This window comes from Belonocnema kinseyi, chromosome 3 (assembly GCF_010883055.1).
Source record: "Belonocnema kinseyi isolate 2016_QV_RU_SX_M_011 chromosome 3, B_treatae_v1, whole genome shotgun sequence".
Classification (NCBI taxonomy): domain Eukaryota; kingdom Metazoa; phylum Arthropoda; class Insecta; order Hymenoptera; family Cynipidae; genus Belonocnema; species Belonocnema kinseyi.
Window position 1 is genome coordinate 48,840,876 of NC_046659.1, and position 24,218 is coordinate 48,865,093.

Below are 24,218 nucleotides of genomic sequence, written 5' to 3' on the forward strand. Positions count from 1 at the left end.
TATAATTGTAACATTCAAAGTTTAAATTTGTCACTCTGGAATTGTGAAAAATCACTTTCAAATTGTTTACTATTGAAAATTGTTTTTTGTTTAATTTCCAAACTAAACAGATTAAAAATGGAATATTGTATACTGAAATAATACTTCAAAAACATTTTGAAATTGAACAAAGGCGTTCATTTAAGAAGCCATTAATTCAAACGTTTGCACTTGTGTCACTACTAAGGCTTTCGAATTAAATTATTTCAAATTTTAACGTTAAAATATGTAAATTATATCATTTTGAACAGATCTAGAATCATCTTGTAAAATCAATCACTGTTAAAGTTTTAATACTCGAACTGCAGCTCAATTTTCAAACTTACTTTAATTTCCCGATTTGTCCCGGTCGCGAGTCTAGCTTTATATTTAGAACAACTTTCATTTTTTTGAAATAGTAATTTTTCGGTTCTAACTTCGGGACAATCATTTTATTCTTTGAAAGATTTTCTACAAATCTTGTTGATAATTTTTACATTCTCATCCAAAATGAGAATGTATTAGTTTTTTATGAAAAATTACTTTGTCAGATTTTATAAAATGTCGACGTTTGGAGGCCCCTTGAGTCAGAACAAGTTTTTGCGTCGGGGTCTGTTTGTCCGTCCGGCGTCGTCGTTGTTGTCTGTATACCGGATAACTTTCGAAAGACTGGTCGGATTGAATTGGGCTTTGATTTTGATAACTTTTTTTGATAAAATCAAACTAAAATGGAAATTTGAAGCAAAAAAAGCTTGATATAGAAAAAAGTCAAGAGGCGAAAAACGCTACTTTTTCAAGGCCCCATGATTATTTTATCACATTCTCATCTATAATGAGAAGAGTTTTATGCGAAAAATGACTTTCGCGAATTTCATGAAATTTCGACCTTTTTAAGCTCCTTGAGTCAGAAAAACAATTTTTACGTTGTTATCTGTCGTCTCTCTGGCGTCTATGTCGTCGTTGTTATTGATGTTATGGTTGCCTGTATATCGGATAACTTTCGAAAAAATAGTCAGATTGGATTTTGCTTTGACACACAGTTTTTTCATTTCAAGAATTGTATGTAAAAATTGTACTATTTTTATTTTTAGAAAAAATATATTTCTTCAATTAAATTGTTGCAATAAAAGTGTTTCGAAGAGATTTTTGAAAAATCTTCCGGGGAATAAAATTAGTATTTATAGGTCGACAAAGGTTTTTTTCTTTACCAAATCTGGCTTTCGTCTAAATTTTTCCAGTTGTTTTTACTATAGTACAATTTATAGTAAATTTATAGACGTGAAAAAAACCGCATTTCAATGTTTTCTATGGAAAACACAATCCCTGAGTGACAGAACGAAATCGGAAACAATAAGAGTCAATTTATTCAGGAACAAGATTTTGAACAAAAATGACCTTGAGTGTACCTTTAATATATATTTACTAATTTTTACAAAAATCAGGCGTTATTTTCTTACAGCTTAAAAATAATAATAATAATTTGTGGCGGGTGACAAATGATAAAAAAATTAATAAAACTTGAAGTTGTACGATTTTAATTTGTAACTAAATAATTTGAGAGGTTTCAATCTAAAATTATAGAACACGTTCCATTCAAAAATTCAGATGACTTATTTAAATAGCTTTAAATTTGTAATTATTCCATATACTGAAAACTACAAATTTAAAATGTCTCAAATATTAAGGCTTTAAATATTTTTGAAATTGCTGTTCTGGAGACTAAATAGCACTTATTCTTTTACTAACAAATCACAACCAAACTTGTTTAAAAAGTTTTTAAAAGCGATTTAGAAACCTTTAAAAAGGTCAGAAGTTTTAATATTTCAATATATGTGATAGAACCTTTTTAGATTTCAAATTAGTCTATTTTTGACCTAAGCTATATCTTATAACGAAAATTCTGAAAATTCAAACAATAAGGCTGTATTCTGAAAAGGAAGCAATTTTAACGTTAAAATTCAAGTTCTTAAACTGAAGGCCTAAAAATTTGCAAATTTTGCAATTAGTGTTGTCTAAATTGTATTGGTTTCTTAAAAGAGTATAAATAGTTCTTAAATTAGTTTTTAAATTTTCAGAAGTTTACCTTTTTTACATACCTAGATGTCAAAAAAGCCTACACAATTTTTTCAAATTTTAATCACTTATTCTCTAAGACAAAATCACCCCCGTTTACCAGTGACTGAAATAGATTAGAAAAAATTGTAAAAATCCAAGAATAAATATTGGATGTACAGCGAATTTTAAAATTTTTAATTGTTGTTATCTTTAAATTTGTGATATCAAAAATTTCAATACAATTTTTTTTTATTGTACTGTAGGAAAAAATCAACAAATTCGAGAGCCGAAATTATAATTAGAGCAAATTTTCTGTAATTCTATGGGGATGGCTGAAATATCCCGAAAAATAAAATTCCCGACGCGGTAAAACTCTCTGCCCCGAAAAATACAATTCCAAAACTAATAAAATTCCTGAACAGTTTATAATATTAACGAATTTGAAAATTCACAAATAATAAAACTTTCAAATAAAATTCTTTCTCAATCAATATTAATTATTTATTAAAAATACGATCATCAAATATTTTATCAAATAAATTTTTGTTTAATATTTAAAGTGTTAAAAATTATTGTTTGAATTTAAAATTAAAATTATACAAAAAATTTTATCTAAAAATTAATATACAAAAACACGTGTTTTTAAATTAACATTACTATTTTTTGGAAGCACTTTTGTGATTTAAAAAATACTATATACATTTTCAACCAAAATATCTTATGCCGAAATATATTTTGTTTTAATTATTTTGATTTTAAATTTAAACAATAATGCTTAAAAACTTCAAACAGTAAGAAAGTTGTTTCTTTGGTATAAATATTTGATTATTACAATTAAAAAAAATATATTTGTCAAAGAAAAATGTTTTCAGCGGTTGTTTATCTCGAAATGTCTTTCTATAATACTTTTTTTAAAATTAAAAAGATGATTTTTCGAGAATATTTTTTTTATAATTAAAAAAAAAGAGTGTTTCGAAAACCTGGATCAAGCTTCAGATCTGAAAAAATTCAGCGATACATACATGTCAAACTGTTCTAACCTCAAAAAATCTTTCTACTGCTTTACCGTCATATTTTACTAAGAATGAGAAAACAAGAATTCGACTTCGTAGTACGATGAGGGCAGCACCTCGATGGGGCAGAAAATGTGATGTCCTATATATATAATTCCCCACTCCGACGCCTCCTACTGCATCTACGTTTATAATATCTTTGTCCATGCCTCATAATTATTCTAGAGATGCTTACCATGGACATAGGAAACAAGGGACTAGGCATGCCATTGCGGGGGGGGGGGTGCAATGAGGGGGAGGTCCGCCATCTTTTGATGTCCCACGACAAACATAGCAACGCCCACATGTTTATATTTTAATGCACAGTTTGTCGGCAAAAATGCTCGTGCACATAATCAAATAGCACACCCTTAGACGGCGGCTCTCCCCCCTCCTGTGGATTCATCCCCGCTCGCAAACTTAGTATGGCATGCCTAATCCCGTGTCCATGAAACCTCCCAATTGGCGATATGTTACCTAACCTGGCAGTCCTGATAGGATTATACGATGAGTATTGGTTGGCGTTCGCGCGCTTATTTGAAATGTTAAAAAATAAATTCTTTTAATCATTCTTAATAATTATATTTTATTATGTTCAAGTGGTACTTTGGTGGGTTTTAGTATATTCTGAGCATTAGTTTGGAAAATGAAAAGAATATTCATTAAATAAAACATCATGTTATTTAATGTAATATTTTTTAAATGATTGTGACTAATTTATGCATTTAAATTTTTGTTATATCGGTTAAAATAAATATAAAAAGTATTTTATATTAAATAAAGGTCAAGGTTTTGAATTACCAGCGTAAATGTTCAATTTACTTTTGATACTAAAACATCGACGCGTTTCGAACTGTTTTGCTGTTTCTTTTAAATACGCGAAAGTTACCAAATTGTCCGAAGATTTTTAAGGGACTGAAAAATCAAGACAAAAAATTCCCAACTTGAAAAATTGACGAATAATAAAATTTGCTAATAATAAAATCCCCGAAATTATGAAATTTAAAAATCCTGCATTGGAAAACTCCCGACAGTAAATGGTCCAATTATAATATATCCGGCATAGAAAATTCAAGATTCGAAAAAAAAAGAAAACATTAGTTTTTTAATAGATAGATAGATTTAATTGAAACGTAGTTTTATGCCATACTTGAGCACACCGTACATTGCAAATGATACTTCCGATAAATCCGCCCTTTCCCACAAACACGTATTTTGTGAATTACCCCATTCGGTTAATTTTTTAAAAACCAATTTAAACTTTTTTCATATATGTAGAGATTAATTTGAAAACTTTATTAAAATTAAGTCATTTAAATACTTATGTGATTTAAAATAACTAAACGAATCAGTTTCTTGAAGAATTCACATGTTACTAGGAAAACTGTGCTTGGCCGAAATATTCTCTTGAACGTAGCCAAATTTCGACCTTTTAATATATTATACGACTCAGTAAAACCTGGTTGCTAAGTGGTTTGAGATCTAGTTTTTCTTACAACAATGTGAAATTTATATTTCTAATTCTATTATGCTACCTACATTATCAACAAAACGAATGAAATTACAGGATTTTTTTAAGAGGACAATTTTCGTTGCGTCATGAAAAGATGATCTATGAAGAAAACTGATTTGTTTATCAAAGTAATTAACTCAATATCAATTGAGTTAATTCAACTTTAACTTTTTCAAAAATGACAACATTACTGAAATTTCATTAAAAGGTCTTGTTCGATTTTAAATTTTTCTTTATAGAGTTTATAATCATAACATCAGAAAATGTCCGCTTCCTCAGAAAGTAAACCAATCATTTTTTGAAACGCTCTTATATATTCTCATCAAGACTCACTGACAATATTCATTAACCAAAGATCAAGAATTGATTTGGCCAGGCGCCTCATAGTTATAACTTCACAGATCGAAATAATATCAGCCGTTCATAAAGCTTAGTAGATAATCACAGAATATTCATGGTTTCTATTATGTTTCTGTCATATTTATAATGCAATTCTAAAATCCGGAGTATGTTCGCTCTACGACTTCAAAATTGAGACTCGACAATTTTTTACTCACTATATCTACGCTACGGAAAGTGAAACCGACAAAGTGGTTTCTTCTTGAGCAGAGAAGAAACGAAGGATACTGATTAATATATATTTTTTTGGTGATCTTTATTCATAAAAAAATGAATGTACAATGATGTGTGCGTGAGTGGATTTCGCGGTTTTGCTGTATCGCTTCACGATAGTGTCAATAGAGTGAAAGTTTCGGTACAACTGGTGCTTAGGGAAATAGAGGTGCATTGGGGGATTAAAAAAGTAAAATTCACAATGGTCACGATGACAGTAATTCAAAATGCGAAGTGGAAGCCGATAATGATAATGATCTCTCCGAGGATGCTGGTGAATAATCGCTAAACACGAGTCGACGTTCTTTACTACCGTCCGGAGCAAATACGAGCGTATATTATTAATCTAAAGCTCTAATCAATTTTGATAATTCAAATCAATTTATTCAATAATGAACGACTCTCAGTTGCAATAATTCATTATATCTGATTCAGTAGCTCGTAATTTCTCACGACAGAAAAAACGACGACAAGATGTTTCTGATGGACGTTAAGATTTATTTCTCCTTGACTTGCGATAGATGTATCGGTACGGATTGTATGTTTTCTTCTTATGAAATTAACGCATTAATGGTAATCTGAAAAGAACTTGTATTTGCATGTGTCTCCTTCAAAGAATACAAATGTAAAAGCGAATCCATTCTTTATCTCGAGTTGAAGTCTAATAATTCAGAAGACGTGTCCGGAGAAACTTTACTGTCCTAGACATTTCGAATTGAAAGTATCTTTCTTTTTATTGTCCAGTAAAATAAGTTCTCTAGTCGGTAAATTCGAATAAATTCGCGAATCGTTCGATTCCTCGATAATTCCGCGATAACGATGGTTTTTTCAATTAGCTGAAAATGGTCGTTAGTGCTATGTAAATGTATCGAATATTATAAATACGCTCTTGTTAAATATTGTTGCGTAAACGAAGACGAAAATAAAGACAGGGCTCGACGCGATTCTAAGAAATCCTTAGAAGAAAACGACAGCCGGGTAGGTGAATTTCAGTTGCAACAATGATTTATATAAAAAAAAAAAAAACATATAACAATGACCCTGGACTTTGGGCCAAAAAGAATAACGAGGAGGAATTGCTTCATTCATTATCAATTTCACCACGCCATTCTTCACTCAACATTAAAAAGAATCAAAAGAAAAAAACGCTGATTCGTATATCATTTCGCGATGGATGCACGGGCCAAAAGATGCTTTCGACGTCGATGCTCATTTATATTTGTCTCTAGTTTTCCTTCCGATCTAGAACTCCCGCGCTGTCGTAAAAAGCATATATGCGTATATAATTCTACGCTTACAGTGGAGTTTCTAAACGTTTTTCTTTTTCTCGTAACTAATGTTCTGCATTGTACTTTTCTGAAGGCCACCTACTCGCTCCTACTAGGGACAGTGTTTTCTTTGGATCATCCTTATTTCGTAAAATTCATTCGAAGAACAATGATCCTCCGGAAACTCTTCTTTGACACGTTAAAGTGATCATTGCTTTGTGGATGGCTCCGCAGATAGTTATGATGTATCAGTAATAATAATTACTCTTTCTTACAGACTGCTTATAGTCTTAAAGGATGTTGAGTTGGGGAAGAGGTCTTAAGATCCTAATTGTCGCGTTCGAAGCAATTCTAGAAGGCTTCACTTCTTTTTATTTTTGTTGTTCGGACCCCTGGGCGGTGTTACCGGCCGTCCCGCATTCAGACCTCCATATGTGAACTTCCTCTTGTCGGCTGGCTTCAGGATTTGAAAGCTACACATTAGCGTCTCGTCTACTGACATCATGGCACCTGCGTTATCGAATTCTCCACAGTAATTTGGCGCCGAGAATAAGGTTACCAACTGCCGCTTCGCAAAGAACTCGTAACCATCTTCAACCACCTGCAACAAATAGGAGATGCAAATTAGAAATTTTTTTAAACAATTGTTTTTTTCATTGATATTTTACACATTTTTGTAGCAACGTGTTAAAGAAAATGGTCTAGCCACGATTAAATTTAACAAGATTTTATCATACATTTATTTTAAATATTCTAGATAGTAATTTGGAGCCTGAAACCCTACCAACTAAATGAAAGCACAAATTTCCCGCATTTTTGCGTCTTTTTACAATCGTTTTTTTACTCTGCCTTCTAAACTAGTATATTTTATAACTCGGAGGAAATCTTTCCATCCCCGAGCCGTATAAATTCGGAAAGATCTCCCCCAAGTCTGTATAACACTTCTTTTAATGCTCCTTATGATTTTGCCGGCACTTTTAATGAGTGGCTCGATTTTGCAGTCTCGCTATTGGAGTCGATGACAAGGGCAGTCATCCAAGCAACACATTAGACACTTTTATTATGCTATACACTGGAACTTGAATTGAATGAGTCCGGATTTACTGCTTCTGAGAATTGCTGCCGCGGCGGTTGCAAACTAAGAATGAAGCCCAAGCCCTAAGCGTGGAACACCAGCAGCGTATAGACAAAGGGGCAGTGCGCGTTAATATTATGTAATCCAATTGAAAATGTCTTACACGCCACTGAATATTTATGTTTAGAGACTGTCTGGATTCATCACTGAAGGTCACTGAAGCCATCCCCGAAACCGATGGTAGATCCTACACGAGGTTCACACACGAATGTGATTATGAGGGATACTCTTTCGTTTACATTTTTCTCTCGGTAGAGACTCACACATTTCGAGAAGCAAGTCTGGGGATTCACACCACAGGCAGAAAAATAGGCCGAAATTATGGGGGTATTAAAAAAATCGATATTATATACACACGTTAAATATGGGATTGATAAGTGTTCTTTCAGAAATTTTCTTGTCGACGCGTCAATTGGTAGAAGATTTGCTATCACTGATGTCCAGCAAAGCTCAAGTGCCCAAACCCTTCTGCACTAAACAATTTAATTTGAAGAATAAAATAAGAATTTTCAATATAACGAATATAATGTACTGTATAATAATATTAAATCATAAAGAATAACACTGATAAAAAAAATGATGATAAAAAAAAAGATCGAATTGAATTGAGCTTTAATACACTTTTTCAAAACCCAAAAAGAAAACAAAAGAAAATGAAAATTTTAACATAAACAACGCACGATATAAAAATAAGTCAAGAGAAGAAACACGTTTTTTTAAAGCCCTGCAAGATTATTATAACTGTTTTGAATTTCTTGAAAAAAAAAACGAAAATTCCTATTTTGATACCACAAAAAATTATAAATAAAAAATTCCATTTTTCGGTCCAACAATGCAAGATACAAAAAAAATAAACATACAAAAATTGTGCACCCAAAAAATATTTACAAATTCGATATTTATCACTTTTTGATTTGAAGCGTAGTTTTTGTTTTATTCGTTAAAAACAACATTAAAAACAATCTAAATAAATTTTTTTAGATAAGCAACAAAAGCTAAAATATAAGTAAATAGGCGGAAGTTGTTCATTCAAATAAGAACTGCAAATTGGTTATTAATCATTTTTTAATAAGACGCATAGTTTTTGTTATAATCGTGCAAAGGACATTACAAATAAATTGACAATTATTAATATCTTTACCCAGAGATGAGGAACGAAAAAAATGGTTTGAATTTGTTCGGCGTGACATGTGCCAAACACGACGTTTAATTTCAACAGTATTATGTTGCGAAGATCATTTCAACGATAAGTAAATATTTTTATCGTAAATATAAAATATGCTTCTTTTGATAACATAAAAGTCATAATTGACTGATGTTCAAGGGTGTTATATATTTATTGTTGTTTTTATCCAACTGACCATTTATTTTCTTGAGGTTTGAAGACGCGTATGTCACACCACGCTTTTCAAGCCACGAGGACGCCGCATGTCTCGTATAAAAGACCGACATTTCCGATTAGTATTTTGTCAATTTAACTGTTAATTCTAAACGTTGAATTTTGGCGTGATAAAAAATGGAAACTTTTAGATGGTCTGAAACATCCTTCATAATACACATACTAAAAAAAAATATTTTCAAAATTTGCAGTCTAAATTTTTTGTATTTTCAAACTTTCAAACTTCATTGAAAACAGTAGTTGACTAAACATGAAGTATCTGAATCAGTAGACACGACGAATTTCAATTGTAGCAATCTCGATTCGTACGTTCTAAGAATTACGCCGCAGCGGCAGTTTCAATTCAAGTCCAGGTCAGAAATAAATCCGTGCTGCAATTAAAATTCGCGTGTATATACAATTATGTCCAAATTTGGAGAGACTTGTGACCAGCAAAAAAAGTTTATTAGAGATTGGCACCCCAGAAAATATCAACATCAGGAAAATGACAATATTTTCAAACACATTCGGGTTACTAATGTAGCGTTAATTTGGAACCTACTACTCCCGTAATTTTTTGTTTCAATTTGAGTTCAAGCTTTTGTACCCACGTTAGTCGACAAACATCGATTCTGAATTTTCATACATATTTTGCTAATGCATAAAACCAAGCCAATCGTATAGGGGAGAGACGGTATGTTTGTGACAGCAGTGCATTTGGAACAAATCTATTTTAAAATATATAAACTTTTGTTTTTTGTTTAAACATGCTTTCTTTTTGACTCAAAGAAACAGTGTCAAGAGTTTCAACATGAACAAAAATTTTAATTCCCTAAAAATCAAAGGTATAAGCAATGTCAATCCGAAAGCCAAAATATGGTTCTACGATACATTAGTTGTTTCTCTTTTTTAGAATATTAACATAAAAAATTTAGTTTTATAATATAATTTAATTATTCATAAAACTCCTTCTAGGCCCCATTTTTATAACAAAAATTTGCATCAACTTCAAGAATAAATATCTGAAAAAATCATAGAGGTACGTTTGGGTACGTTTGAGTTCGTTGTTTTACACTCGCACTAAAAATATCGCAAAGGCCGTATCCGGGTAAAAATGGATAGACTGCCCCAGCTTGTTTTCGGTTCACATTTTATTGTTAAATCTCTACCTTTATAGGACTTATTTATCTGAAGTACCAACTTCAAACAGATTCTCTCAATTGGCTCAACCGATTTTGATGGATCAAATGAATTAAATCTATTTATAAATTCTCTAATAAAAACAAATAATTAATTTTATGCGAAAGGGCTGAAACAATTAATGTAACTTTGTAACCATTTTTTTTAACGAAATTTTGGTGGCTATATCGCAATTTTTTCTGTAATATACTCATGTCCAAGGTAACAACATATGTTTTTTGAGATAAGGCCATAGGATTACTTCATTGTTTAGAGAAAAATAGCCCCTAATATGTATATGTAATTCAATGAGAATGAGGGGAGGAGGGGGGGGGGTAACTTAATTTTTAGCGAACATATTTTTTTAAAGGGGTTAATTATCCTTGCATATCACATATTATCCAGACAAGAAATATCTTTTGTATGTAAACCTAAAAGGATAAAAATGGCAAGTGTGATTTTCGATGTTTGCAAATTGAAAAAGCTGAAAGGCTGAAAGATGAATTTAGAAATTTCTAGAATAAAAAATATATATACAAATCTTACATTTTTAGTTTTTTAACACATTGCAAAAAAAGAATTTTTTTTAAGTCGACTTTTAATTGGATTTTTGTCTTCAACTCGTGATTAAATACAGTTTTTGGAATTTCTTCATAAAATGCAGTAGGATCATTCCTTATAGTATTCTTGTTATGACAGTTACCGATTAAACTTTTTTAATTTATTTATAAAAATCTGAAAAATTATTTTCTGAGCTATTTCGTAATTCGTTCCACAAAACGTTTGAGCGTTTCGTTTATCGAAGCAAACAAAAACTACCTGCGGAAGAGTTGTTCAGAAAGGTACAAATAAGTTATCTGCAAAGGCTTTTTAAAAATAAATTAATAAGTAAAAAACTGTGAACGCTCAACTTTGAGCAAGCGACTGATCCTTATGTGCGTATAATGCCGAGGCTTGCACTTTAGGCGGGTAATAAGAGGGTTAGACTGAAAAATAAATAATAACACTTCAATTGACATAAAATATATGAAATTCTTATTATTGAAATTATTAACTGTATTTGATGTTTAATCCGATAATTACCAATACTTCCAGTCACTTCCTTAAATGAAATTTTAATCTTTTAATATTATTACTGCAATATTTTTTCTTATCTTTTAATTTTCAATATGGAACGCTTTTGTGGTACACAGAAAGATATTTAAGACAGATGTGGCGTTTGGCGTAGTAGGGCAACACAACCACGATTTTAACACAAGAGCAGCGCCATTTTGCGTGAAATGGCTGCCTTAAAATGTGTTGCATGTTGCTCTCTAATATTTGGGAACGCTGCTGTCCCGATCGAGTGAACGTAAACGTACTACAGTAGTCGATCCGACTTCTAGATTCATATAAACTTTCTATGAACCGGCGCGTCTCCCGAAAATAACGCAACCGTCTTACTGAATTCTGAGCTGCTGTTGGCCCAAAAGTTTGGCGCACCAGTCGTCCCTTTGTCAGATCGCAGCGTTCTCAAAATAAGAGAGTAGATGTCTGAAACACAGGGCGCGCTGACGCGCGTGTATTTAGCTCAACAGTAGTATGTGTAAGTACCGCAATCGCCTGAAATTTCTTTCCGTGTACGCTTTTATCACGATATTTATATAGGAGTTCAAAATGTAAAAAGGAGAATTTCATTTTTTAAGCTGTTATCGAAAGAAAAAAAACAACTAAATATTATATGTACTATATTTCGGTATGTTCTATTAACATTTCTAGCTCACGCTTCATTTTTTATTCATTTTCTCCTGCTAGAAGAACCTTGGGATTCGCTTTCCATTATAGAAATTTAAAAATTGGTTTAGATAATATTTTATTATCATAATCTATAAGTTTCTTTGTCACTGAACCTAAAAATCGCAATTCGTGTACGAAGTGTACACTTCAGTAGTCAGAATAGAAATGAAATATTTTGTTTTCGCAGAAAACTGCAACGTTTTGACTACTTTTGGGTTGAAGAAGGCTGAAGAAAGTTTGGCGTTCATCTAGTGTTTGAATAATCCACCTTTGAGTTCATTGCACTGTCGTATAGGGAAAGACGTATCATTCGCCATAATACACCATAATACATCACAGTTTAGCGTTCACACTTTTTACCTATTAATTTATTTCAAAAAGCCTTAGCAGAAAACTTCTGTGTACCTTTCCGAACAACTTTACCGCAGGAAGTTTTTGTTTGGTCAAACTTTCCTCGATAAACAGGGCTGCCACAAACTAATGTACTTTTAAAAAGTGACAAAAGTGAGTGTTTTGAGCTAAAAAGTGACTATTTTTTAATTCAAAAAAATGACTAAACGTTATTAATTTTCATACAAAAGATGCCTTTTATGTCCATAGGAACACTTATTAACTCCAAAATTTCGATTTAATTATACATATATTTGATGGGGTTCCTTTGACAGGATTAGATGAAATTCTAGTGCTAAATTTGGGGATGAATACAAAGGTCATAATTTTCAGAATACATTTTACAAGCGAAGCAAAATGCAATTCATTTTATTACGAGCTGAACAAACCTTTCATACAATTATCGTATTTATATTCAAAAATACTTTACGATTGGAATTAGAAAACCGGAAAATCACAAAGTAAAATAATTTGAACTACAATATTAAACAAAAATTTTCTAATATAGATTATTCCATACATAATTATATATTACTCAAATTTTCTTTTTTTTTTTTTTTTGAGATAAAATCTAACCTTTTCTTTTCTATACTGTTTTCTGAGTTTTATTAATTACTTCTCCTTTTTCTTCTAATTCTCTCCGCAATTTTCTTACTGCTTTTTGATATTTTTCCCGGGAAAAGAAGCACGAAAAATGACATTGTGTATTCCCAAAAAAACACAACCTAACTTTTGTTTTTAAAGGATAAAGGATTTAGTCAATAGTATTTTAAACCCACAAGAACAATGGGTGAAGTTTGGTCGACATTGTTAAAATTGACGGAAATGTATTTTGCTCCTGCTTATAAGAAAGCGAAGTCTAATCATAAATTGAAATAGTACTAGTACAAATAAATATTAACATATTAATTTACGTTAAATATGATATAATAATATATTAAATATTAATTAAATGAAGCTAAAAGGTTTAAAAACTCTAAAATGACCTTTTCCTTTTAAAAAAGTGACTTCTAGTGACTGTTTCCTGAAAAAGTGACTGAAAAAAATAAAGTGCCTAAAAGTGACAGCCCTGCCGATAAACGAAACGCTTACACGTTTTGTGAAAGGAAATGTGGAATAGCTCATAATTTTTTATATTGTGATAAATAAAGTTGACAAGATTTATCGGTAATTTCCATAACAAACATACTATAAGGAATGTATCCTTAGCATTTTATAAAGAAATTAAAAAAATTGTGGATTTGAGCACGAGTTGACGAGTCCTCTTTTTGTTTTAATTGGTAAGTCACTGACTTGCATGGAACTAAGTTCCATGCATGAACACACGACTCACTCGAGCTTAAAACGACCTACGCGAGACACTTCGGACTTTATATGGAAACTTTAAAACATACCCCTCAATTTAATATTAATAAAATACGGCAAACCGCCAAGTCTTTGCCAGCTCGAGTAATTTATTTAACTTTGAATTATTTAAATAAATTTTAGACGGATTAGGGTGAAAATTAAGGACTGTTCAGCAACTAGGCCACACTGATAGGGTGGGGGTCGGGGGGGGGGGGGGGGGGGGGGGGGGGGGGGGTTGGCACCGATTTGAGGTGTAGGGAGTAATGCAGAAAAAGACATTACACAGGGAAATTAGGAATGTACATAACAATTTTTTGAAATGCTTAAAAAATTAAGATTACTGATTTTATTTTCCAAGTAAGGTATCTAATTATGTTTGTACATTTTGTGTTTTATTTTAAGAGTTTATCAAATTAGATATAAGAAAAGAATGCGACCTAGGGGGGGGGGGCTCGTATTTGTGACGTCACCCTGTGGAGTTAAATCTGTGTGTGGTGATCTGTTACAAAGGGGAGTGTTGGAACGAGTATTCAAAACATGACGTAATTTTTGAACTGTTTCTAAAGAAAATCTGTACAATCTTGAACTATTTATGATCATTGCATTTGCGTTTTTTGCCAAATACTTTATATATTAAAAAAAAAAATAATTAAATGTGACATTCAATAAAAATTCAGTATACTTCAGTCCGCCATCTTAACTTACTTAGTGATCATCAATTCGAAAACATTAGCCTTCACCAAATCAGTGAAATGTTTTAGAAGCCGCGAAAACTTTAATGATAACCCCCGGAGGTCAGGCTTTATTGACTAAGTAAAAATAAAATTGATATTTCTATTCCAATTCTGCACACTCTTCAAACTTATTCTATATTCTTTTTGCAACCCTGACAACGAAATTGAATGTCTGTGTATAGCTTAGATTGCACTTTTAAATTTTGATTATCAAAATGTCAAAAATCCATCTCTGATTGGTTAATTCTATAGACGTTGATAAACTGGTCAACACTCATATTGTAAAAATACTGTTTAAAACGTTACTCCCACGGTTGTTTTCTATACAAGAAGTAAATTTTCAATACAAGATTCCATCCACCTTATTATTAAAACCCTTATGAATTTATCAATATTGAAAGCCACTTGAAACTTTATTTGAAAAACATTTGCAAAGGTTTACTCTTTATTTATATTGCATTAATGGGTATTTTAGCTTGAAATATTTCAAGATGAAGAAAATCAATTACGAAAAAAATAGCAACGTACCTGGTGAGCGCGACAAATAAGATCAAAGTCGTGCTTATGCAGAAACTTGGCAACAACTTCGGCACCGAACGTGAAGGAGACACCGCGATCGTTTTCACCCCAGCCCATAGTATCCTTGTCTGGATCCGACCAAAGCAGATCGCAGAGAAGACCTTGATCAGGTACATCGGTGGGTCTCATAATGCGTCTAATTTGTTCCATGCTTTGAAGATCTGGGCTTAAACCACCATGACAACAGAAGATTTTCTCGTCTACGATCGCAGCAACTGGCAAGCAATTGAAACAGTCCGTGAACGTTTTCCATAGCTTGATGTTATAACGACGCTTACCTAAAATTTATAAAGTGAAATTTAGTTGCATGCTGGATTACCTACAGGGAAAATATAGGAAAGTAGAATTGTTAAAAGGCGAATTTACACTCATCGTAAAAACCGTATATCCTATTGATAGACGCGCATTCATGATTTCCTCTCAGTAAAAAGAAATTCTCAGGGTACTTGATCTTGTAGGCAAGAAGGAGACAAATTGTCTCTAAAGATTGTTTCCCTCGATCTACATAGTCGCCTAAAAATAGGTAATTACTCTCCGGAGGGAATCCACCGTACTCAAAGAGACGCAGCAGGTCATAATATTGTCCATGAATATCACCTGTAAATCAATTTTGCAATTAGAATTCACATATATTCAGTAATCGTCAGTAAAAGTTAATAAGGTGAAAAAATATTTCTGGAAAGCCGAAATCGAGTTAAAATATCATTTCTTGGAATAAAAGACTAGCAAATTTATCATATACAATTATTCTGATTAATTAAACTTCGTTATTTTTTATAGGACTTACCGCATATTTTTAAAGGTGCCTCCAATTCCAGTAAAATTGGCTGCGACAGAAAAATTTCTCGAGACTTTAAACAAAGTCCTCGAATTTCACCCTCCGTCAGCTGAACATTTTTTCCTGGTCGGGCTCCACGGACTGTAAAATATGCACTAAATTTATCAAACTTCAAAGATTATATAATTAATTCAACTGAAAATATGCATAACTACATGCGCACTTTATAATTTCAAAGATTATTGTATCAAAAAATGAGATATTGAAAAAATACATTCACTACAATGGTCATTTGATTTTTTAAAGAATTATGTAGGGGAGAGTGAGGCTGAGCCGACTCTTTTTTTAGTCGTTTTTTAATTAAAATGTTTTTATTTAATAATATATTAGGTATGATTGGGTCGAGAAGTTAGTTAACCACAAAATGTTACTGATAATTTTGAACTACGATGCTTTGTTTATCAATTATAAGCATTCTCATACTACAATGAGAAGGGTAGTTTTATGTAAAATTGGACTTAGTTGGTTTTCATAAAATCTTTACGTTTTGAGAATCCCGGAATCAGAAAAAACTATTGTTACAAAGGTGTCTGTCCGTATCCTGTAGACATGTTGATGTACTCGGTGTCAACTTACCCCACGCGTCAATTTTGAATACTGGTATCCTAAAAATATGGAAAATCATCGGAAAATCTCGATTTAACAACACATTCATATTCAGCACTGTCGTCTACGTAAGATGAATATACCTTAATTTTTGTGAACGATGATACACAAAAGAAAAACTTAATTTTCCACAAACGTCGGAAAAATTGTATGAACTCTGAAAACACTGTTATGTCGTAAAATGCGCTATGTCATGCAGAATGCCACGAAACTCTGTCGATAAAGAAAGGGCATTCGGACCAACTTTTATTAGCCCCACGAAATAAACCCATTTGTTATCGAAATGTTAGTCATCTAATTGCTTACTGTCAGCTTTCAATTTAGCTTTTCAAGTTAAATATTTCATCTTTGAATTTTTATGTTTTCAGTATGCGTATGCATTAAATCTTCTTACATTAAATTGCTATGACAACCGTTATGATCCCAAAGTGGGAATTTTTCCAATTGACTGCCAGCACATTCTGGGAATTTCTATATCATAACAATCTGAGCAACTTTGACTCTTTTTTTTTTTTTTTTTTAATAGAAAAACACAACAGTGAGTAATATTTAGGTCTTATCTAAATTCTTTATCAGAAATAATTAAAATTTCAAAGGGGACAGAATGTTTAAGAGAAATAATGCAAGCATTTTAAAATTAAGATGAAAAAAATTCAGAAAGGTTTGCGTAAAAAAAGTTGATTGATTTAGACTAATGTTCGTAAAAAAATTATCACTACACATTCCACGATGCTTCTCATACTGCATTATGTTCGAGCTGTTTTATACGCAGTGACGTTTGAAAGCCTGTGTTTTTAGAATTTACATTAAAAAGATCATGGAAAGATCAGGTTCAGTTGTTCAAGTCTTTCCTGTATGCTTATCGTCTTAAATCTTTATCTTGTTATGAGTATCTTTGACATTTACTACAGAATGTTTGACATTGAGAAAACTCAAATTGAGGGCAAGATGTTCTTGGCACTTTTCCTAATTTTTCTTTCTTCCTTAATTTACTTCGAATGGGAGGATAAAACTAAAAACATGATTTTATAGCCACATCTATATTATTCAAACATTAAATATTACAAAGGTTTCAGTATTCAATTTTATATTTTGGAGAAACGTTCTACTTTTCAAGATTGAACTTCATTTTCAAGAAACAAGTTTTTGAATTAAAAGGTTTAAACATGCACAATCGTGAAATGTCCATATTTCAGATATCGCAGTAACAAAAGTAACAATAATTTTAAACTTCTATCTGATCAAATCGCTTCATTTATCGTTCAATTAAAGATTCTAATAGTTTCTTGCAGAAAAATACGATTTTTCCAGCCAAAAAACAGGTGCGCCCCTATTCTGCAATTGCACCAAACTTGAAATTGAAAACCCACATTTATTAAGTTTAAATTTAATGCGTTCATTGGAGTTTTTCTAAAAAAAGGACTCAGAATGAATTTTACAATTTACATATTTCACTTTTAACCCTTGAATTTGGCCACTGAAGTTTTTATAAACTTTAAATTGGCTGAAGCTACGATAATCCAATATTGAATTATTTAACCTAGAATTATTCAATAGTTAACGTTTTCAATAAATGCACAACTAATGCTTTTTAATTTGGAATTCTGTACTTAGTTTCTAGATTTTAAATAAATTTAAAATGAGACGTTTCGAATCAAAAAATTCAAACCTTAAAAATAAACAATTAAAAACTTAAATATTTACCAATTTTAACTGCTGAAATCTATATAATTTTCAATCGGAATCATAGAAATTTCAAAACTAAATTAGCCAAGCTCGTATAATTTTTGACGGAATTGTTAGTAGTCAACTATTTTTCTTTTGAGGTTAAACCATAATTTTATCTTTCTAATCGTCCAACCACGATCAAATTTTGCATAATGGTCTTCAAAATTAATGCTCTAAAGAGGTTAAGGAGTATATAAATAATCTAACCTCAAAATTGAAATACATACGAATAATTGATGCCCTACTACGCCAATAGCATTCCCCCGCATGCACTAGTTATTTACTTGGTTGTATGTATTTAATTTTTTTTATCCTGAAGGTTCGAAAAAAAAAATAATAATGCAAATAATCCATCAAGAAAGTTGAAAAAAATGGACACTGAGCAGGTATGACGGATTTTTTGGCTTTTTTTCAGGGTTTCAGAAAACCCAAAAAATGTCATACTTGAAGAAAGAGTACAACGGCAATGATATTCCGCAGGTTGGCACTTCCGGTTTACCATCTTGCCCTAGACTAAACGACTTTCACCACCTGAACAAGTGTACCGGCAAAAATTCTAAAACCAAGCTCAACAGTAACCATTTCCATATCTCGTCCCTAAGCCTAAATTTACCCAATCTAAATCTTTGTATTCACTTCTCTTAATTAAAGCATTGAATCAATGGTAAAATTACGTAATTAAACGCAGCATCTCTAGGTTACAATAAAAAAGAGGTTATTCACCCCACTTCTCTAATCAATCGCGCCCCGCCCTCACTCGTCATTCACACCCCTAATATTTTATATGAAAAACGAATAAATTAATCTTATTTCCAAACACTCAAGAACAATTCACCTTGAAAAGCACAACATAAAAAAAGGAAGTGAATATGCTCCGAAAACTTAAGCGTCCATCTATCGCATCGCCTCAAAAACCTGAAACTAAAAACCGGACCGCGGAGTATAAATGGGTCCGGAAATAAAATATACAAATTAAAATATCGGATCTCGCCCAAGTCGAGAGACAGGTCACTCAACGGTTGTCAATGATCTTTTATGTAAACAAACTACTCTTCCCTCTCTTTCAAGTGTCTACCTGGAAAATGTAATTTCTAAATTTAATCAGAGTTGCGTAACTTGACGAGAAAGGGATTTCAAGGGCTACATGTACCCTTGGCACGTATTGAAGAAAACGCATACGCGTGCGAGATAAAATTTCGAGAATGAAATAGACGTAGCAAGCACGCACTGTGCCGTCGCAGCGTTCCCCCCTGAACCAGTCATCGACTATCTTTACCTTCTAAGAGCCGAGCTATAATGCTGTCAATGTTCAATTTGTCGGTTTCAGCCATCGGGCCGGGGTTGTTTGCGCGTCCCGGGCTTCACACGGAGCACCTTGTAACTGGGATGATTTCTGGTTTTCCTGGATGAGGCTCGCCAAGCACAGAACTCTCACTCGCGAAAACGATTTTCGACAAGGTACCCGCAATGGCCGCCCGAACAACCGCGCACTCCCTCAAGCGAACAGCCCTGCCAAATTCCGCCCCGCTTCCAACGTTCAATCACAGTGTTGCCAACTCAAGACAGACGTCGGAGATACGGGGTCGAAATAGGTTAAACTCACCTCAAGCAACAGTTGAGACACGGGGTGCTCCAAAACAGATTGGCGCTGCTGTACCGGAACTAGTTAAAGTTTTATGAACTGTAATTGGCATGAGTTGGCGCTATTTTCAAATCACAATTTTATTTTCAATAGGACTTAATACATAATAGAGACAACACTCAAACAAGAACATCATAAATGACTGGGAACGTTGGTTATTAGGGTACCTTTTCACGGAGACCTGTTTTGAATTATTCGTTGAATTAATTTGACATCGATTTCGTATCTAGGTTATCAACCAATCAAATTTGTCATAGACCAACAAAGTAGCTAGAAATCATGGACATGGAAACACGAGACAAGGCATGGCATCCTAACTCGGTTGAGCGGGGTTGAATCCACGGGAGGGGGGAGAGAATTCCATGAGTGGGGAGAGCCGCCATCTTACGATGTGCCATTTGATTATGCGCACGAGCATTTTTGCCGACAAACTGTGCATGAAAACATAAACGTGTGTGCTGCCATGTTTGTCGTGGGACATAAAAAGGTGACGGACCTCCTCCCTCATTGCATCACCGCCGCAATGGCATGCCTAGTCCATTGTTTCCTATGTCCATGCTAGAAATGAATCCTATGAAGAATATTAATTCCACGATTAATTCAAAACAGGCCTCCGTGAAAAGATCTCCCTATTTCTATTCCAAGCCAGTTCTATGGACGGTCATGTGCTTCATCATGTTCCACCCATCGAAAATGCTCCCAAAAACAACTAGATTTAGCAACAAAGAGGCAGGTTTACATCACAAATATTTTTTCTCTATCTACAGCTCATTCCCGTGCTTTTCATTTAAGAACGGAAGCTTAGTTGCCGCCATGACACTTAGCGGGCTTTTAAAAATTCAGGACATTTTTTTTGGTAAAATGTACATTATCATACCCAGTTTTAATGTAAAATTGATTTAAAATGATGTGCCAGGTGGTGAATTATTGCATAAAAAGGTGTAAAAATACCATTCGTCAATTAAAAAGGTGGTTCAAATGCAGAAAACAATGTACCAAAGGGAAAAAGTAACAACTCATTGACCGGTATGTGGAATGTAGGTTGCATTTACATCACGTACAGTCGTAAGGTTTCACCAGTGGAACAATAGTGTTTTGCATAAGTGAAATAATTGTAATGATAAAAAATATTTTAAAACATTGATGCAGCATTTTTAAAGAAATGCAGTTAAAAATGAATTGATATCTATCATTATAAGTGGGTTGTCAGTTTTGAATTTCATGTAGCTGGAAAATTATCGAAATAAATGCAAATACGATTTTTTTTGTTTAAATATTTTTCTCTCTGAAAATTCGTACAATGAAAGAAATATGGTAGGATTTTTTTCGTTGAAGACGAGAAATATGTCAGTACATCCTTTATGCTTGAAAAATACTCGTCTCTGCGCGCACATAACCTCACCCACGTATTACTTTTACTGCATTTCGCGCAATTTTTAATACGCCTTTTAAGTGAACCATCGGGAACGTCACCCTTTCGAAATATTAAACAAGGTTTTGGAAATTTAATGAAGTAGTAAGTACATTCCATCAATATTTTCAAACAAAAATTTCACTTTTAAGAAGTCAGTTATGGCTGATTTATGGCATGTGCAATAGTGATTCCTATGTATTTTTAGCTCATGTAACCCCACGCGACAACTTGAAAATACACAGGAACCACTACTGCACATGCCAGAGATATCAGCGTTCCCCATCACTCAGGCTCGCTCAACTCTGTGGAAAATAATTAGCGGCATTCAGCACACTGCGATGGGCAGAACTTCGCTTAGCGTCCGAGCGTCAGTCCATGTATACGTATACGCCTATCCTTATATGTGTTGTATCTCAAAGGAATTAACCAAAAACGAAGAAAGACAAAATGAAGCAAATAAGAAACGCAAAATGAGAAATAAAAGTTAATCAGAATTCTATTTTTCATTATTTGTGTCTCATTAACTTCATTTTGTCCTTATTTTTATAAAAAGAAATAATTCCATTACGATTGAAGAAGTACATTGGAATTTTTATTTTTTAATAAGAAACTTTGATTTACAGCTTACAAATTCTTATGACATATTATTTTGAAAACTGTTAACTTATTGAACGTCGTGTTGGGAACTTATGACATATCACTTGCTAGTCATTAATTTCTTCAAGTCCACAACTACTCACTGAACACATTTTTTTTATCCATTTTAAATAATTGTTCATCTTTCACCAGTGCATTATGACGCAGACAACAAACAATGTACTTTGCGCGCACGCGCGTGGCCGTCGGCGTTTCGCGTCAGAGCCATCTGCGATGGACAGGAGAACTAATTTTACTCCCCTCCCTGTGTAACAGCATGCGCTGTTTTAGAACAAGTATGTCAGGGCGCTAGCACCCTACGATTTAGTACTTACCAGTTAATAGTTTTAAGAGCGGTAAACATTTGAAATAATTCAAATGGTACAAGACATTCAGTTTATTTAGAAATTTAAATAGATCGTTATTATCCGAAAGAATAATTATTAATTATGATTGACAATAGGAAATTACATGACAACTCCTCTTTGTTGTAAAGGATCAGAAGTGAGCATTTAAATAGCTATGTACATTCAGGTAGATCTATATATGCATATGTATGTATGGCTCTATCAATCCAAATAGGTTTGACACGCGCGATCTCCGACTGCCGCGCGTGTGATCTTGTAAATTATGTTTTACAACGCGATTTGACAGAAAAACGTCAATCGACGAGAATCGTAAAAATACGTTTCTGAGAATTAGAATCTCATTATTTTAGCTTGAAATATAAGCGCGGCGCTTAACGCACCTCATCATGATAGTTTAATTTAACATTAAATTATGTGACATCAGCAATTCTATTGGCTAGAAGGACAATTCCCACCCTTTTTTGGTAAAAACCGAGGTTATAAATATATGCAAGAACATAGAAAAAGCTCAGATATTTGCATTTTAAAGTGAATGCTATCATAAATGAAAAATATAACAATTCAACAAATTACTTTAAATCGACACCTAGTTACGCATAATTATACGTTATAATAAGCTTATACAAGTCCAATCAAAATTGTGCGTAATTTTTATAATCTAACCTGCCTTTCAATTGAATAAAGTAAAGCAGCTATGGCTAATACCTGGTTAATAATTGGAAAAATATTCTCTAATCTGCAACTCATTCAAATTACCACTTTTAATCACACTTCCATTGTTCACGTCTTTTTTTCCTGACAAGTGTACGCGCCACGCGGTCTGGCAAACGCTTTGATGGTTTCTTTTATGATAGTCGGAATTTTATGAAATTATATTCCACGGTCCCTTCCATGTTTGTTTGCACAACCCATAATTAAAGACGAATATACTATTGAAAAAAACCATTGATCGATCCTCGAAAAGTACATTGCACTCGATTCAATGTACGAGACCTATCCCTGAGGTGTTCGACAATTTGAAAATGTATGGCTTACTGGAAGTATTCAATAGACTTTTAATTTCAATTACTTTTGAGAACGCATGCACGAAAAACAATTGTACTTCCGTTTCAATCGTCGGTCGCTTTTGGTAAATCTACAGTTTAATTGTTGTATTGTATTTAACTAAGTGAAGTTAGCCGATGTTGGAAGTGAAAATACCTCATTGAAATGAAAAAGTCTATTTACGGAAGGTGTAAAAGAACACTAAAATAGATACATATTTAAAACAAATTTGCCACTTAAAAAATTAATTTAATTGAACCTAAAAAATACATCATTGCTTCAAATAATGTATTGACAATGTAATATTACATGTTTATCTCATGTAATTTAAATAGATCCGCGCTTTTCGGTACATGCGCAGTTGAAAAAGTCGCTGTAGCTAGGATCAATGGCTGGTTGGCTCCCTCCCAAGGCGGCTAGACGGATGACAGACGACGGACGAGGTATGAAAGAGCCATAAAGCGACGTGATTCGTCACAAGCTTTGTCATCATGGAGAACTAGCCAATAAAATTAAAATCTCCCCTACCAAATTCATGTTTATTGTCTGACGCGGTTACAGCAACTCGCCATTATAAACGACGTTCCGTGAACTACTGTTTATCTCTTTTTGTCATCAGAGAAATATTGAAAAATGCCTGAAAACGTGGTAAGTGTCTTTAGAATTGATGCTGTTCCATTTCTGCGCTTGTGACAATTATAATAGAAATTTATCGATGAGTAGTACATTTTTCAGATGAGGAGAGAGGTTATAAATGATGGGCTTCCGTTCGAAAGCTAGTTCCGACAAATTGCATTCTTTCTTTTTTTATCTATGTAGTATGGGATTAACGAAGTGTGTTTCATCTCAATTTCTTCGCAATGCGCACGATTATTTTCGGCCGTGTCGTTAATCCTGAAATTTCGA

At 33.0% G+C, this 24,218-nt stretch overlaps 2 protein-coding genes across 2 annotated transcripts in view; one reads left to right on the forward strand and one right to left on the reverse strand.

The window, feature by feature from the left end:
- Positions 1–4,931: 4,931 nt before the first annotated feature.
- Positions 4,932–19,741, reverse strand: LOC117169033 (serine/threonine-protein phosphatase alpha-2 isoform). The gene is made up of 5 exons (XM_033355111.1): positions 19,485–19,741; positions 15,824–15,955; positions 15,403–15,633; positions 14,986–15,314; positions 4,932–7,119 (listed from the first exon to the last, which is right to left on the reverse strand). The coding sequence occupies exons 1-5, from the start codon at positions 19,537–19,539 to the stop codon at positions 6,880–6,882; spliced, it is 987 nt and encodes a 328-aa protein (XP_033211002.1). The 5' UTR covers positions 19,540–19,741; the 3' UTR covers positions 4,932–6,879.
- A 4,084-nt stretch (positions 19,742–23,825) lies between these two features.
- Positions 23,826–24,218, forward strand: part of LOC117169034 (ran-specific GTPase-activating protein-like) — a 7,573-nt gene continuing 7,180 nt past the window's right edge. The window contains exon 1 of the mRNA XM_033355112.1: positions 23,826–23,960. Within this exon, the coding sequence (XP_033211003.1) occupies positions 23,946–23,960 (15 nt within the window). The 5' untranslated portion in view covers positions 23,826–23,945. The remainder of the gene's footprint in view (positions 23,961–24,218) is intronic.